The sequence below is a fragment of the Arabidopsis lyrata genome (assembly GCF_000004255.2).
Source record: "Arabidopsis lyrata subsp. lyrata unplaced genomic scaffold ARALYscaffold_1, whole genome shotgun sequence".
Lineage (NCBI taxonomy): Eukaryota > Viridiplantae > Streptophyta > Magnoliopsida > Brassicales > Brassicaceae > Arabidopsis > Arabidopsis lyrata.
In genome coordinates, this window is record NW_003302555.1 from 17,060,655 (window position 1) to 17,077,873 (window position 17,219).

Below are 17,219 nucleotides of genomic sequence, written 5' to 3' on the forward strand. Positions count from 1 at the left end.
TTCTTTAAAACTAAAATCTAATGTAAAATTAAGAATATAACACTCTATTCAAAAATATTAAAAAAGAACATAAGGAATGAGGGAAAAGACCAAATGGGACAGCAGCAGGGAAGTACACGCGCAATGGGAGAAGAAAAAAGACGCGGTGACGTGTGTATAAGTTAAGAGTCAAGAGAGAGACTAATGATGACATGACCAAATCAATATATACATTTTTGGAGTACACTTAGCAAATAAATCCTAGAGTTTGAAAGTATTTACAAAGCAATGCCACTGGCATTAATTATTTAATTTCGAAAATTTAAATCAAAGATATTAATTACCAAAAAAATCTTAACATAATATCTTAACCATAACTAATCCTTTCCATAATATCATAAAGATATTAATTAATGGGAGACTCACAAAAATGCCCCTTTTTCAATAGCCCTTTTCAAAAATGCCCTATTTGGCTGTCTATTTTTAAAATACCCCTTTTTATGTACGAAATGACTAAATTACCCTTCTTTTAATAAAAGATATCACAAATATATAAGAAAATATAACAAAATTAGGTCCACAAAATACAAAATAATTTTTGGCGGGAAAAGTGATCCCGCAATTTTTCCCGCCAAAACACTTGTAAAAACTTTAAAATACCTTGTAAAATTTTCCCGTAAAATTTTTTCCCGCCAAAAAATAAGTTATTCCGCAATTTTTTTGGCGTTAAATTTTTGGCGGGAAAAATTTACAAGGTATTTTAAAGTTTTTTTCCAGGGTATTTATAAGATTTTACAATGTATTTTAAAAGGTTTTACAACGTATTTATAAGGTATTTATAAGATATTATAAGATTTTACAAGCTATTTGATAAGGTTTTACAAGTTATAAGGTTTTACAAGTTTTTTATAAGGTTTTACAAGTTATAAATATCTTATAAAACCTTATAAGTACCTTGTAAAACCTTTTAAAATACATTGTAAAACCTTACAAAACACTTGTAAATACTCGGTAAAACCTTTAAAATACCTTGTAAAATTTTCCCGCCAAAAAAATTGCGGAATCACTTTTCCCGCCAAAAAATATTTTGTATTTTGTGGACCTAATTTTGTTTCAAATAAGGGTAAAATGGTCATTAAAAATTAAAAGAGGACAAACTTAAAAATGGACTCTCAAATGGGGCATTTTTGAAAAGGAGTATTGAAAAAGGGGCATTTTTAACAATTTCTCTTAATTTTGACAAACCAATTTTTTTAAGTAATTCATTTTTTAAATATATTTATTTTAATGTACATTAATTAAATTATGGTTACTATTTGTTATTTGACAAACTCATTTTGCTATATTACTTATTATAAACCAAACTCATTTTGGCTATAAATAATTTGTTTAGTTATAAATTAGATTAAATCCAAAAAAACATTATTACCAAATATATAAATATTATTTATGTCTATGGAATAATATGTTATTTTAGATTATTATTATTTCATAAGGTTTCAAATATTATGAATATTTTAACTTTATAAGAATTTTAAATATTATTAATTTTAAACTTATAAGAAATTTAAATATTATAAATATTTAAATTTTATAAAACTTTTAAAGTATATATAATATTTCAATTCTATAAAAAAGTTTATATATTAATAACATTTGATATCTATAAAAATTATAAATATATATACTATAGACACAATTTAAAACCAAACTTTTAAATTGACTCGAATTATATGTCTTCTAAATAAAATTATTATTAAAAAGAAAAATAACATGATGTTTAATTTCACTTGACGGGATTATCTGGTGTGACGGGTTTGTGTTGATATTAATACGGAACGATATACTACGAGAGAAATCTTAGAATTAACAATCAAAATACAATTATGAAGTTTGGGTCGATATTAAAACTTTTATGAAGTTTCAAATATTATAAATATTTAAACTTTATAAGAATTTATAAGGAGATTAAACATTGTAAATATTTTAAGATGATAAAACGTTTAAAGTATTTATAATATTTAAATTTTATAAAAAGTTTATTATATTAATGATATTTGAACTCTATAAAAATTAAAAATATATATATTATGGGAGCCATTTAAAGCAAACTTTTAAATTTACTCAAATTATATATGTTTTTTAAATTAAAATATTATAAAAAACAATAACAAAATAATGTTTAATTTCACGGAACAGAGTTATATGGTAGGACGGGTTTGATCAATATTAATACGAGGCGGTACTACGAGTGAAATCGTAGAATTAACTATCAAAATACAATAAATGCTAAGCAAAACAAACAATATTAACAAAATAAATTCAACTTAAAATTTCAATTTTTAGTTATTAAAAATCGACCCGCGGGTTTAATGCTGGGTAATATATATATATAATAAATACATTTAAATCAAACAAAACAATAGATCATTTTCAAAAAAATTATAGCCCCGCGGTGTACCGCGGGTTAAAATCTAGTTGATATTATTCCCAGATGATTTTAAATGTTGAATTAGTCTCATAAAAATAACCGATTAAATCTTGCAATATTTAAAATCGGACATGAATTATTTAAAATAGTAAATAGTGCTTGTTTAAAATACAGAAATAAAATAGAATAGAAAGAAATTAAATAGTATACAACTAAATGTTTTTAATTTTTAACAAAAATAGTGCTTGTTTTAAAAAAAAAAAACTAAATGTTTTTAATAAAATAAAGTGATGATAGTGATAGTGGTGGTGGTGGGAGTGACGGTTTGTGGTGGTTGTGTTGGTGGTGGTAGTAGTTACAACGTGGTGATATTAATGGTGGTGAGGTTACGGTGATCGTAATGGTTATGGTGGTGGTGACGACGTGGTGGTGGTGGTGGGATAGTAGTGTTAGTTGTGGTGGTGGTGGTGGCGGCGATACTAGTGACGGTAACCGTAATAGATAAAACATATACAAGCGACCGAATTAAACGCACACCAAAAAAAAAAAAAACACTATACCCTATGAAATACAATATTGGCAACCCAAGCAACCGAAGTAAACACTAGAACAGAATTATACAACATATGAATTGATGTAAGTTTGCAATTTAAATAAATTCGAAATTTAAGAAAGATATTTTTTAAAAAGAAATTTATAATGTTATTGTGTTCTATATATAGTACTATAGAACTAAATAAAATAGTATCGAATCAAGCACGATGATATTTGAAAACCATGGATTGGTAGGGACATTTGAAAAAAGAAAGTATAAACAAATACTATAAAAACAAGGACAAAGTAGACAATAATACATAAAATACGATGAATATTATATGTTTATGGTTAGAATGATTACTCTCTTAATTATATTTATTTTTTGGTTATACCCTGCAATTCCCCTTGACTAGTTCTTCTACAATCTTCCACAAATATGACAGCTCATGCAGTTAATGCTCGGTTCCTTGCGTGTTAGAGAATAATCATTAATCAATACTATGGTACTAGATAACAACCCGCACATCGTGCGGGATGAAGTGATTCAAGTAAAATTATTATCCGGGATCCAAGATCCGTTTGTGTAAAACGAAACATGTTACAATTTTTTTTTTTTTTTTATTCAAATTTGGGACTATTTCATATAAGAATATGTTTTACCCGTGAAATATTTGAACTTTGAATAAAGCTTCAACGTGATAAAAAAGTATTGACGAAATGTTACCATTTATGGCAATATGTCTTTCCGTATGTTTAAAAATTTTCGAGATTTTGTAGGATAAATTTTTTTTTTTTTTTTAATAAGTATAAGAAATCCAAAATTTAGCAAAGATGAGATTTGATAGTTTCCAAGCTAAGATTTTGTAGTGTTCCAAATCTAAGATTCTTAGATTATGAATGAATTATTTACGAAATGGTTATAATGTGGCCAGATTTTGGTTTATATACAAATGACCTATGTGTTCTAACGTGTTCACTACAGCAGCCAAATAATGAGCTAAATCAAAGACGCTATTGTCCGAGTTCACTACGGCAGCCAAAATTCATAGTAATATAATATTTGTTATATTATCTTTCTAATTACATTCGTTACATTGCTTCCTAATTCGTTTTCCTACTTACTGCAGTCTTTCATGTAAACGGAAACAAATTGAATGTCCAGAGCGTCTTGAGATACATTGAATAGGTAATTTCAAAGATTCATGAATTTGATTAATCTGTGTCTGAAATTTCAAAGATTCATGAATTTGATTAATCTGTGTCTGAAATTTCAAGAACATATATATATATGTATTCTAAATATATAATATTTTATGTTTTTTTTTTATTTCACAGTCGATTGAGACGGTTTAGTATGGAGAAAACATTGAAGTAAACTGTTTAACAGCTTTAGAGTTAACCGGAACAGACAGAATCGCTTTACTATCTGAGATGTTTGCCGTCCTCTCTGATCTAAATTGTGATGTTGTTGACGCTAAGCTATGGACACATAATGGTAGAGTTGCTTATGTGATCTATCTCAGAGATGGTAGCTCAGGAGCTCCGATTCTTGATTCTCAGCGGATATCCAAGATCGAAGGATGGTTAAAGAACGTTTTGAATGTTGATAACGATGTTAACTCCGCTGCAAAGACTTGTGTTTCTATGGATTCAATGATGCACATAGAACATAGACTTCATCAGCTTATGTTTGAAGTTAGAGACTACGAGAGGAGATCCGATAAACCGGAGAGATCTGCAATGGTGGTTGTGATTGGTTCAGAATTGGGCTGAGAGGGGTTACTCTGTCGTTAATGTTCATTGTCGGGACCGAACCAAGCTTCTATTCCATGTTTTTGTACGTTAACCGATATGGAATATGCCGTGTTCCATGCTACAATCACCACAGCTGAAGACCAAGTTCACTTGGTATGTTCCTTGAAATGATCCTGTAAATTCGTTTGATGAATTGATGTTTTGTGTGATTTTGAGCTCAAAGATCTTTCTTTATTTGGTTGAACTAATCGGGAATTTTATATTCGGCATAAGATGGATCATCGATATGTTAGGAAGTAGAGAGGCAACGAGTGATTCTATGCTTAGAAGCTGCAGTCGAAAGAAGAGCACTAGACGTATAACACTACACTTAAATTGGTTGAATTTCTGTGTTTAATCGGAAATCCAAACATCTCTTTGGTTTGGTTTTTCTTTAGGGAGTGAGATTAGAGGAGGTATCCGGACAAACAAGGTTTACTAGCGGAAGTAACGTGGATATTCAGATAAAACAGTCTGAGTGTTACAAGAACAGAGATATCAACGAGTAGCGACATGACTACAAACTTATTCTACGTAACTGATGCAAATGGAGGCGAACCAGACACTACATTTGAAAGTAAGTCACTATAGATATAACATGTGACTCTCTACTCCAATCATTTTGCGTAGTTATGTTTCCTGCATCTAAGGATTTTGATTTCGAAGTTGTGTTTCTAATTTTAGATTTTACCTTTTTTTCCTATTAGGGTTTCAATAGGAAGAGCTGTGACTATAGAAGGTGAAGTTTACTGTAGAACGTCTCTTTATATCAATTAGGAAAGTGTTGTGTTACATGAACGTTCTTCACCTCAAACAACAATGGTGATAGACACTATGACCATGAAATTCTTTCTACAGACAAGGTTTTTCAAAGACTAGCTTGAGAAGCTCCTCGAGAGAACGAGACGAGACTGTCTTATCGCTGACATATTCTTCACGTGGGCTACTGAAGCTGCTGAGAAGTTCTTCCACGGTACTGGTTACTTCTCTTTATGCTCCGAAAATTGCATCAGGGTGACCGACAAAACAAAGTAGGTTCCAGTTGCGAGCCGTTTGTGATTCCTGATCTCCCTGGGAACATAGTGATAACTAAAGAACAGATAGCGGACGTGACGAAGAAAGCGAGATGTGGAAATCTCATGTGAAGAGCTTATGTGTTATTGTGAACAGCTTTTACGAGCTTGAACCTGATTACGGCGATTTTACAAAACTGTTGTATTGAAGAGAGCATGGCATATCGGTCCGCCATCAGTTTACAGTAGAGGATTGGAGGAGAAGGCTGAGAGAAAACCTGTTCTTTTTTTTAAGCTCATATCGTCTTTTTTATTTTTGTAAAGGACCTTGTGACAGCTTTTGCTTTTACGTTAAGTTGTTGCGAGGAAGAGGTTGTGAGGTCGAGAGTGGCGGTGGGATGGCCTGAAGAAGATAGGGGTGAAGATATTTGGAAGAAATGAAATTAATTTTTTGGCTTGGTGTTATTCCCGGAGAAAGAATTGAGTGGCAGAGATCGACAATAAGCACGATTGTTCAGGCGACTTCCTCCACAAGTAGGTTTAGAAAACAAATAATCTGTATTTTTCTCTTTTTATCAACCTTTATAATCTGATTTTTTTTTTTTTTTTTTTTTTTGATAAACCCTATCGGCTATCCGGTCGGCCTCGGTAGGAACGCACCGAGGTGCTACATAGTGGACTGGTCCACCGTGTTAACGGTTAGGCCCTTACGGGCTACCACTCTGCCTATCCCGAGTTTGGAATGCCTTCCGACTAAGTGTCAGGGGTAGTCAGGCCGCCTGCATTTCTGGCTACCAGGTAAACCAATTGGGCCAAAGCCCAACTGACAGACTTCCCAAACAAATGTGTTTTTGTTTCCAAGGAGAATCGAACTCAAGTTTGGGAGTTTCACCCTTTCCCAAAGCTTCCTCTGCCACTAGACCACAGATGCTTGGGCTTTATAATCTGATTTACTTTTGAATTTATGATTTTTACCAACGTACGTTGGGTGTGATTTACTCTCATCTATCACACTTCTTTTTAATGACTTGTATGACCCAAAATAGGGTTTATACTATATACGCGTCTTTCTCTTTTTGTGACTCTGATTTGGTCTATGTTAGAGACGCAGCTAATGATTTCTCCTCGAGCTCGGTTTCTTTTTGTGCTGGAACCACCACCATTTTCTCTTCTTTTTGTTTCCTCCAACGTAAATTAGAAATAATGGTTATTGTGATGTTATGGTTTTATAAAGTACGGTCGAAAATTTAAATACCATATAGAATGTCGATCAATTTTTTGATGATATTATGCCTACACATCTGTTGACAATTTCATGTCAAGTGTATGTATGAACCAAATTAAGAAGGGTTACAAATTGAAATCATCATTGTTAAGAGAAACAGAGAGTAGAGTGAAAATATAAACCGAGTAAAAGACAGAAGACACCCACATGGTGGTAGGCGAGTAGTTGGCGGGCCCTGGTTGTTTGGGTGAGATTCCCTCCACCCCGGCTTCGACTCCACCTGCTGTTATCAACATTATTGTGGGTAGTCTGTCAGTTGGGCTTTGGCCTCATTGGTTTACCTGATAATCAGAAATGCAGGCGGCCTGACTACCCCCTAGCACTTAGTCGGAAGACATTCCAAACTCGGGATAGGCAGAGTGGTAGCCCGAAGGGCCTAGCCGTTAACACGGTGGACAAGTCCACTTTGTAGCACCTCGGTGCGTTCCTACCGGGACCGACCGGATAGCCGATAGGATATAAAAAATAAAAATAAATAAAAAAAGAAAAAAAAAAAAAAAAAAAAGAAAGAAGAGAGATCCAAGTTTGTGTAATGCGTAATTAGGGTTTGAATCTATTGAGTGGGGTTTGATTTAATTAGTGGAGTCTTCTATCTATGAAGCTTTCTTGAGTGATCACATGGATTCAACTTTAAAGACCCTTTATAAGTTTTGTGATTGCTCTCAGTGTTTTCGAATTCTTGATACATTAAAAAGAAAAACTATCAGTCAACTCGGGCTGAACAGGGTTGCCTGTGATAACAGTCAACTCGGGCTGAGGAAGCTGAATGAGGTGATCCCCAGTGCTATCAGAAAAACTCCAGAGCAAGTTACCCTTGAGCCATTGCGCATGCTTCAAATAAGCCTCATCCATAGTATAACGCGCGGTCGAGATTGCTACCCCATCAGTGTTAATACCCAGGTGCTGGAAGATAGGAGTGAGAAGACTACCAACACATGCGGTCTTGGTCCCAGTGCCACTAAAAGGCCGATACTTGATCTTCTCCAGCTGATGTGCGAAGACAGCTCCGAAATTCACAAGCCGGTCACACTAATCCTCCTCAGGACCTGAAACACAAAAATCACCAACAGCATAATTGAGGAGTATCACCTCATTACGTCTCATCTTACCAGGCTCCATCTAGTACAACAAAGTGTGGCCTAGGAGTCTAGCAACATATCTCAAAGCTGGATGCCTGATATCTGTCTACGCTGATTTCTTGGAGTCATAATCTCCATTCCCAATATAAGACCAAAAGTTCTGAATACCATCAAAACGATCAGGAAGAGCCACACGTGGGAGCTCACCATCAAAACCATAGATCTCTGCCAACTCACGCAAAGGCAAACTGTACCGCACTCCTCTAATGAAGAAACTCAGAAAACCGTCTCTAGCATTTTTCTCGCACTCTTTCTCATACCCAACTCTAACAGTAGCAATAAACTGCCTAACCAACTCCGGGAACATGTCATACTTCTTAGTGCAAATCGTTCCTAAACCGATAGCCTCTAACATCCCTAAAACCTCGTTCTCAATTCCCATCTTTTTCATCAAATCCATATCCACCACTCTAGTAGGCTTAAGAACCACTCCCAACCAAGCATTATAAAACAAGGTATCATAATCATCCCAATCCTGAGAGAAAAGACGGTTTATGTACTCACTTTTGGCGAATTCGCGTCGAACATCGTCGTCCCAAACCCGAGAGCTTCAAATTCGTTACTTCTCCAAACGTGGCCATGGATGACGGCAATGGGAGGCTGGAGGAGCTTCTTGAGAGGCTGAGGAGGACGGCGCCAGTGGTGGAACGGCGGCTGGAGGCTCACCGCAGCGGGAGGAGGAAGGACCACTTTTGCCGGAATTCGTTTTTCGCTTTTTCTGGCCAGCCATGTTGCAGATCGGACGAATGAATACTTGGGATGGATAGAGGATGAAATTCTAATGGATTTAGACACCAAAATCGAAAAAATCGGTGAAGAATCGAAGGTTCTAAGAGAGGAATGGTGATTTCGGCGGTTTGGGAGTAGAATGTAGAAGAAGATGCGTCTGAGGGTTATGTCGACCTGCCTCGATTCCCGTGGTGTCGAGCGACACCAAGTGATGTCGATCGACACCACGCCGTGGTCGCGATACTCGTTTTGGTTCTTTTTTTTTATATCTGAAAAATCAGAAACTCAAAAATAAATCTTAGCTAGTTAGTAAAAAGAAAAAGAAAATGAAAAAAAAAATAAAGATCAAGTATACAAATGAAGAATATAAAATAAAATAAAAGAATTATATACAACCTACCGGGTGGGTTGCCTCCCACAGAGCGCTTGTTTAAAGTCGTTAGCTCGACTCAACAGGTTGTCAGGCTGAAGGGATATCTTGCAGAGGCACGTCGTGTCGCTCTGAAAGCTCGGCTTTCGCCCAATAATGTTTCACCCTTTTCCCATTGACTTTGAATTCCTCACCTTTGGCATTTTTCAAGACAAGATTGCCGTATGGTCGAACAAAATGTACTGTAAAGGGACCTGGCCATCAAGAAGACAATTTACCAGGAAACAAATGTAAACAGGAGTTATACAGAAGTACCTGATCGCCTGGTTCGAATGTCCTGGATATGATTCTCTTGTCATGATACGCCTTGCGTTCCTTATAGAGCTTTGAGTTGTCGTAGGCATGAATCCGTATCTTCCCCCGCAACGGCGCCAAATTTGATATGGTTCAAATTAACTCCTAGAACTATTCTGTCAAATAAGAGATCATATTGTAGTACTTAAGGGTCGAATTCTACAAAGTTTTCGTTGTTCACACAATAAACAATTCAGCAATTTGAATTAAGCTAAATATAAAATAAAGAAATCAAATGAAAACTAGCAGGTGAGTGAGGTTTTTAGATCAATTGATGAAAAAGCTAGACTTACGGTTATTCCTTTTAGTAAATCAGAATTTTAAATTAAACAACGGGTAAGGGTTTATTAAGCGCCGTTCTTGAACTCAAATCACAAATATCAAACTAACCACCTCTCGATGCGTTAATTCTCTATGCCTAACAATAGAAATCCCAACTCTCGATGCAAATTCCTATAACTAAACAAGCATTAAAGTTCAGGTTTAATATGTTCACTAAAGTACTAAACCAACTCTCGATGCGAATAGTTCTTTTGCTCACCTAAGATTATTTCAGGAAATAGATGACCTCTCGATTCTATCTAATATCCTATGAGCTAGATTCCAGGTGATCAGTCTAGAACTAGTAATTCAATCAAATCTAGGTGAAGAACACTAAAATTACCCTACCAAAATATTTAATTTAGCAATTCATCAAAACATGGAAAAACCCTAAATCTAACAGGTGAATTACTCAGACATGGTAGAAGAAACACAAATCATAATCTGAATAAATTGCATTAAAAAGAGTAAGAGATAGAGTAAGGGAGTTCTGAATCTCTCTGAAGGAGTCTGATTCTTCTCTCCAAGCTAATACACAAATCTCTCTCCAAATTCGAGCATAAAAAACCTTACAAAGATAAAAACCTAATAATATAGTCTCAAACACGTCGGGGACTTCTTTTGCAACAAACAGGAACATGAGGGCCATTCTGTAATTTTTCAAAACTTGTTAAAAACGTGTGTCGTCCAAGCAAAACGCGACGGTGTTGATCGACACTGATGGTGTCGATCGACACCAAGATACTCTGATCGTGACAAGTTGCTCTTGTTAGCTATATTGCTCCAAATGTCCAACTTTTGCTCCAGAATTCTCTTAAACCTGTAGGTATCTGCAAAGACTCTAAAAGACGCAAAAAGGACCAAAAAGACTCTAGAAACATACCTAATATCATGGTTAAAATCAGTAAAAACCACGATATATCAATATTGGTTAAATGACTTATGTTTTTGTTCAGTTTGGTTTATTCTCATTTGTTTGATTCTGAGTTGGTTCAGTTTTGTTTACGTTCATTTGTTTGATTTTGAATTGGTTCTCTTTATTTTATCCATCTGAAATTCTCATATGTTTGACTGGTTCAGTTTTGTTTATCCATCTGAAATTGTGTTTAGTTTTGAATGATGCTTGATTCTTATTTGTTTCTTTCTTTCACAGCGTGGTAAGTCTAAAAGAGGGTATATCTACGGATTAGGCAGTGTACAATACCGGGAAATCAATCCATCCGAGAAAGTGGCTGTTGCTATGACTCGCAACCTTGACAATGAGATGCGCATCTATGGTTTGGAAAAAAACAATGAAGCACTCAAGGAAACCAATGAGGCGCTCAAGGAAAACATGGTGGAGCTGAAGTCTGGCATTGGCACGGTAATGGACGAGCTGGCTACAACCCGACTTGCGCTGAATGCGATTATGCAGTCTCTGGGAATTCAACTTGTTCCAAGTGACGTTATGGCTCGTGCTGCTGCTGCTGCTGGTCTCGGTTTTGCTGGTCGTGATGGTCCTCCTGCTGCTTGTCGTGATGTCCTCCTGCTGCTGCGTCTGCTGCTGTGTCTGCTGTTGTGTCTCCTACTGCTACGTCTGTCTGCTGTTGTGTCTCCTGCTGCTACTCCGACAGACCTTCCTACAAGAACACAACAAGGCAACTTAGATGCTTGGTGTGCTTCAGCAGGTTTATAAGTTTCTGTTTTTATGTTTCTTTTGTATGAATGGGGTCTTTTGTATGACTAAAATTAGCACCCTTTTTGCCTTTTGGTATTGTAACTTACAAGACTACTATAATTATGTAATCTAATCTTCTTACTAGGATTTAATGTTATTTGGATTTTAAGCTTTTCATTTCAGGTTTATTTATAGCATTGTTTTTTTTAGAAGAAAATTATACATGATTAGCCACGAATATTACAACTAAAGTTCATTGGCACGATTATGCAATTTTATACAAATCGTGGCTTAAACCAACGATCATGTCACTTATTGAATCGTGGCTTACTTAATTTTGTCATGAACTTTGCTACGCATATTCCGTGGCTAAATTTGTCACGAAATCATAGTGACATAATCGTAGCTATAATTTGCCGCCGAAAATGAGTGACTATTCGTGGCTAATAATAGCCACGAAATATGAGTGACTAATTCGTGGCTATGCAGCCATAAAAAAAAGCCACAAAAAAAAAAAAACTACGAAGCTATAGCCACGATTATTTTTAGTCACTAGTCGTGGCTATATCGACTTACAGCCACGAATTTTCTGCTGCAACCATGAATATTGAACTGGATATACGTATTTTTTTTACTAGTAAACGAAAGAATAATAATAACTCCTTCAAACTACATGTATCTCGAAGATTTTAAATAACAATTCCATAACACTCTTGCGTTCATTAACCATAGACTAATTTTTGCTAGCAACATGCAAAATATATACGTGTTCGGATATGGATGGTGGTGCATCGATGATTTTAACACAAACCATTAGGTTTACACATCGTGATCAATTTTAATTAGTATATCTATTATAATTAAAGTGTTCCTTTCAAGTAATAACTACTTTATTTCCTGCTCATAAAATTTTACCTTAAGTTTGTGGAAGTTAATGGATTAGCGGTTTATTAAAAAAAAAAGTTAATGGATTAGCAAAGATTGGATACAATTCAAAAATTCAAAAAACAATTTAGTTAATTTGTATTATGTTTTAAACATCAGCTTTTCCATTTGATAAAAAAAACAAATTAATTGGTTTCTTTTATTTTAAAACAAACATTTTTTTTTTGTTTTTCTCTAAATTATGTTGTACATATGGCAGAGGTCCGGCTCTTTACCAAATTCTAATAAACATTTGTATTGGGCCTCAAAATTTTGAGGCCCATTTTTGGGAGAATTGTTTTTTTTTTTTTTCAGCTCCAAAACTAAAAAAAATAACCCCAAAAATTATCAAAAAAAGCCCCACAATTAACAAAAATGTTCTATAATTAGTAAAACAAATTTCCATAATTATCAAACAATGTCCAAAATTAAGAAAAATTAATAGTTAAAAATTATGAATGTCCCATAATTAGCAAAAACAAAAATTAGTAATCTTTTTTTTTTTTTTTTGTAAAGTCCCCAATTTTTTTTTCGTATCTGGCCACGGATTTTACCGGACCGACACTGGACAGAGTGGGAGAAGACTGATTGATTTCGTTATATCGGCTCCAATTGGTAACCAATTTTGAGGAAAAGAATGAGTAGGAATGTCATGTTCTTTTTGTTCCTCATTTTTTTTACCATTTATAAGGAATTTTTGTTTTATTTTCAGACATGTGGTCCTACATTTTTCCTCTTCATTCCTCAAAAAAAAAGAATGATAGAACAAAATTGTTCCTCCCCAAAATTGTAGAGGAACAACAAGGAACAAAAATTTAAAATTCGTTTTTAATTTTTAAATAGCTTTTTTGATAATATTTATATTTCTATACATAAATAATTCCTATATTTTATTATATATTTATGTATAAAAAAACTTTTATCAAAACTTTAATTTAAATGAATGTTATGACTTTGTTTTAAATTAGTATTTATACTAAAATAAATAAATAAATGCTTTCAAGTGAAATTTATATTATTTTAAAATAAAATATTTGAATTTATACTATATTTCGTTTTAAATTTATATAAAACATTAATTTTAAATAAAATTTATAAACTAAATAAAATATATAATTTTTAATAATTATTATGTTAAATATTTGTTCAATTTTTTGGTTACCATTTACCATAATCATTTGTTCAATTCTTTTGTTCCTTTTGGTTCCTGGTTTTGATCATTTTCCTTTCCTTTTTGTTCATTTTCATTCCTTTTTTTTCTTGTTCCTATTGTTCTTTTTTTTTGTCACCAATCGGAGCCATCAATTGATACAGTATAATCTAGAAGATCATGTAAGTTTTATAATCTGTATTCTTCTATATATATGGTTACGGTTACTGAAACCAATTTTCACAAACCGCACAAAAGTTGTCAACTACTCATCACATCGCAAAAGTGCAATGTTTCAAGCTACTGGCAGGGCAGCTCCGGCAATGCATGTAATGTTTCCATGTTCGTCAAGGAGACCAGTTATCATCCTTCTCCGGAACCTAACGACCTTCAAGCCTCTCGCATGCCTCGAACTAAAAAGAGGCAAAGGGTACACATATGTCTCTCTATGTCTATTCATAAGATCTCAGTGATCTCATATTTGTTTTGTTAGGGTGGTACTCTTGCCACTTAAGACATCTATAGTGGCCAAGGGGGAGTGATCTAATATTTCAGATTCATAATCTAATTGAAATTTCAATATGACAGAAAGAGTAGTTTCCCTGAGATTGAACTTAAAGTTCGCGATTATGAATTGGATCCGTTTGGTGTTGTGAACAATGCTGTTTATGCAAACTACTGCCAACACGGTTAGTTAAATTTGGTTGCATATATTGCTGCTTCAGATTATTATATCCCTAGAGTCGAGACATTGGCTACTACGAAGACTTAACCTATATACCGTTCTTACCAAATATTATTTGTTCAACTTGTTTTCATACGAAGGTCGACACGAGTTCATGGAGAGTATCGGTATCAACTGTGATGAAGTATCCCGTTCTGGTGAAGCCTTGGCAATTTCTGAATCAATACAATAAAAACACTAAGGTTTCTCTCCAGTGCTGACACCTCAGCTTTTTGGAGTGTTGTGGGCATGACACATCATTAAAATCATCATCCAATGAAAACATTTGGTTTAATACACATCAGATTTTTTGGCCAATAATTATCCCTCCTGCTTTTATTAATATTGTTCTATTTGTTTTTGGGCTATAACATATGAGCTTAATATTTTAGAATATGGCTGTTGGACTTCAATGTAAGGCTTGATTGGTTCTCCCGCTAGCACTCGCCTAGCAGTTGTTAGCGGTTGGTGCCAATCATAGAAACTTTTCTATACCGCTCGAAATCGTTGGATTTTAAAAGCTCTTTCCTACAATCGTTTGCGGTTTGGTGCGGTTGCGGTGGATTTAAAAAAGGAAAGAAAGTAAAAAAGAAAAATGAACAAATTAAAATATATATTATCAAGTCATATATATTCACGTTAATTCTAAAAAAATAAGAATTATCTAACTTTAATTTTCCAATATTAATAATTATTTTTGTTTTCAATATAAAATTTATTTGAATAATCATTTATGGTTTTTAATCGCTAATCATGTTTATAAATTTTTTATTTTTTCAATATTATAGTTTTTGGTGTTTTTATACTTTTTTATAATCATATACTAAATTCATTTTGGTAAATTTTGGTTTAACCGTTACTGTACCCGCTGATCAACCAGTCATAAATCTCCCACAAACGCATCCGTTTTTAACCACTAAACCAGTCGATCAACACACTAAATAACGCTTGAAACCGCAACCGCCCGCTTCCGTAAACTCCCACAACCGTAACCGCAACTGCTACGTTTAAATCAGTCAAGCCCTTACTTGTAATGTTTACCGTTTGGATAAAATTGGATACAAATCCAATTGGATAAGAACCATTGCAATAAAATATTATAAGATTTATTAAGCGTTATCATGGACCTTAATGAATAACTAAAAATCATTTGAGTAACGTTCTGTACTCCTATAATAAAACAAATTTTCAATTTTCAAATTTTGAAAAACAAACAAACAAAGCTCTTAGCCTTTTACGCCTCTTCAACATATGAATCAAGTATGCATAAGGAACATTAAAATCAAAGATGAACATTCCATATAACATATTTTCAAGTATCTAAGTCATGAGTTCTATACATCTATGGAATGTTCATATACATATATGTCCGATCGAACCAAATATCATAACTTTTGTCAAAAAATGAAAGCTCAACGATTTCATCGACGGTATATTCAAATCGGAGAAAACAAAAACGTAAACTTGAGAAAAAAAATAAGAGGAAAGAAAGATATTTACTTGTGGGCACTAAATTCAGATTCCAATTCTATCAATCAGTGACAAAAAGACGTAGGAGATTTAGAGTTCGATTGCGGAACACCGCCATAGCTCCATCGCACTCCGGCGATATAAACTCTTTTAGACACACAGTGAAAGAATCGTCTCTTATTGGCTGCCATTAGTTAAAGTCTTTCAGATATAAAAGCAAATGTATTCCTTTTTTTTAATCTCTGTTTAACTGTTTATCTAATTTATCTCTCTCCTTTGTTCATCTGTTTTTCTAGAAAAAATGATCGTTTTCTGACTTTTTCGGGATACAAATTTTATCTGAATACTAAAATTGATTTACGGTTTAGTCTCGGTTTAACATTCCAATTTGATTTGGTTCTTTTTTTGCGTTCAAATTATTTTAAATATTAGATATTTAATTAAAATCATCTCTCAAATTTAAAATTTCTTCAATATTAAAAAAAAAACATTTAAAAATATCCCGCGGCGGAGCGCGGGTTTCGACCTAGTTTACAATAAAGTTCCTTGCACCTTTACGAGTAATTTTTATCCTCTTCTCTTAGATATATATCTTGTGACATAGTATCATATAGTAATATTTTTACATTTTGTAATATCATTGTTTTGTACATTTAATTGATTTTTTTAGCAGAGTGGATGCAAATTTGTAATGAAATCAAGGATATCGGGAGTATTTGTGGCACGCATTTACTTTGAACAGTTCATCTTCAAACTTCCAAATCTAGAGGTTAATTTTGTTCCTCTCATCAAGCCTTGATATTGATCATTTTTTTTTTCTTTTGTTCTGATTTGGAATCTTCTGGTTCATATAACTAAAAATGCAGCCTATTTTGGAGGCAAAAGGAACCGGTGTGTGGCTTGACAACAAGTACCGTCCTGCTCGTGTCCCATCTCATATACGCTCTCATTTCGTTCACTTCCAACGTCAAGACATGAGGTCATGACCATTTGATTTGTTTCAAAATTCTTATGTTTTATTTATTTGTTGTAAAATGCTAGACATTTTCATATCATGTTTTAATCCGTGTACACGTACTTCTACTTCTAGTTAATCCTAAAAATATTTCCGTGATATAATTGTATGATCTACTATTATTTTGGGAAGTTAAATTATGATTTGGTGTATTAAATATTTATAAACATAAATTTTTTTTTTTGGTAGGCATATTTATAAACATAATTATGAAAGTACTAGATAATTTATAATTATACTTAAATGTGTCTTTCAGTAAATAACGGAGTAGATATAATTCAAGAATAAAGTAGGACAACAAAATAGTTTAACTAATTCTATAGTAAT

The 17,219-nt window shown here is 33.6% G+C and overlaps 2 protein-coding genes and 1 pseudogene across 3 annotated transcripts; all 3 read left to right on the forward strand.

The window, feature by feature from the left end:
• The first annotated feature begins 3,447 nt into the window (after positions 1 to 3,447).
• Positions 3,448 to 5,050, forward strand: LOC9329927 (annotated as a pseudogene).
• Positions 5,051 to 10,924: 5,874 nt separating this feature from the next.
• On the forward strand, positions 10,925 to 11,786 carry LOC9327231. The gene has a single exon (XM_002891123.2). The coding sequence runs from the start codon at positions 11,193 to 11,195 to the stop codon at positions 11,625 to 11,627; it is 435 nt and encodes a 144-aa protein (XP_002891169.1). The 5' UTR covers positions 10,925 to 11,192; the 3' UTR covers positions 11,628 to 11,786.
• Positions 11,787 to 13,940: 2,154 nt separating this feature from the next.
• LOC9327232 (acyl-acyl carrier protein thioesterase ATL1, chloroplastic) lies at positions 13,941 to 16,965 on the forward strand. 2 transcript variants are annotated; one of them, XM_021013158.1, is made up of 6 exons: positions 13,941 to 14,123; positions 14,276 to 14,372; positions 14,509 to 14,586; positions 16,406 to 16,437; positions 16,551 to 16,646; positions 16,744 to 16,965. In XM_021013158.1, exons 1-6 carry the CDS (start codon positions 13,974 to 13,976, stop codon positions 16,861 to 16,863), a joined length of 573 nt encoding a protein of 190 aa, XP_020868817.1. In that variant the 5' UTR covers positions 13,941 to 13,973; the 3' UTR covers positions 16,864 to 16,965. The 2 variants fall into 2 exon arrangements, with proteins under 2 accessions (XP_020868817.1, XP_020868818.1); XM_021013159.1 differs by having other exon boundaries at positions 13,941 to 14,113; positions 14,272 to 14,372.
• Positions 16,966 to 17,219: the final 254 nt, after the last annotated feature.

Bases quoted from the DNA above. Each gene is read 5' to 3' on its own strand.
- LOC9327231 (XM_002891123.2), top strand. From the start codon at position 11,193: ATGACTCGCAACCTTGACAATGAGATGCGCATCTATGGTTTGGAAAAA.
- LOC9327232 (XM_021013158.1), top strand. From the start codon at position 13,974: ATGTTTCAAGCTACTGGCAGGGCAGCTCCGGCAATGCATGTAATGTTT. The intron at 14,124-14,275 runs GTCTCTCTATGT...TATGACAGAAAG, and splicing joins GAGGCAAAGGGTACACATAT to AGTAGTTTCCCTGAGATTGA. The intron at 14,587-16,405 runs AATCAATACAAT...GGGTTTCGACCT, and splicing joins TGAAGCCTTGGCAATTTCTG to AGTTTACAATAAAGTTCCTT.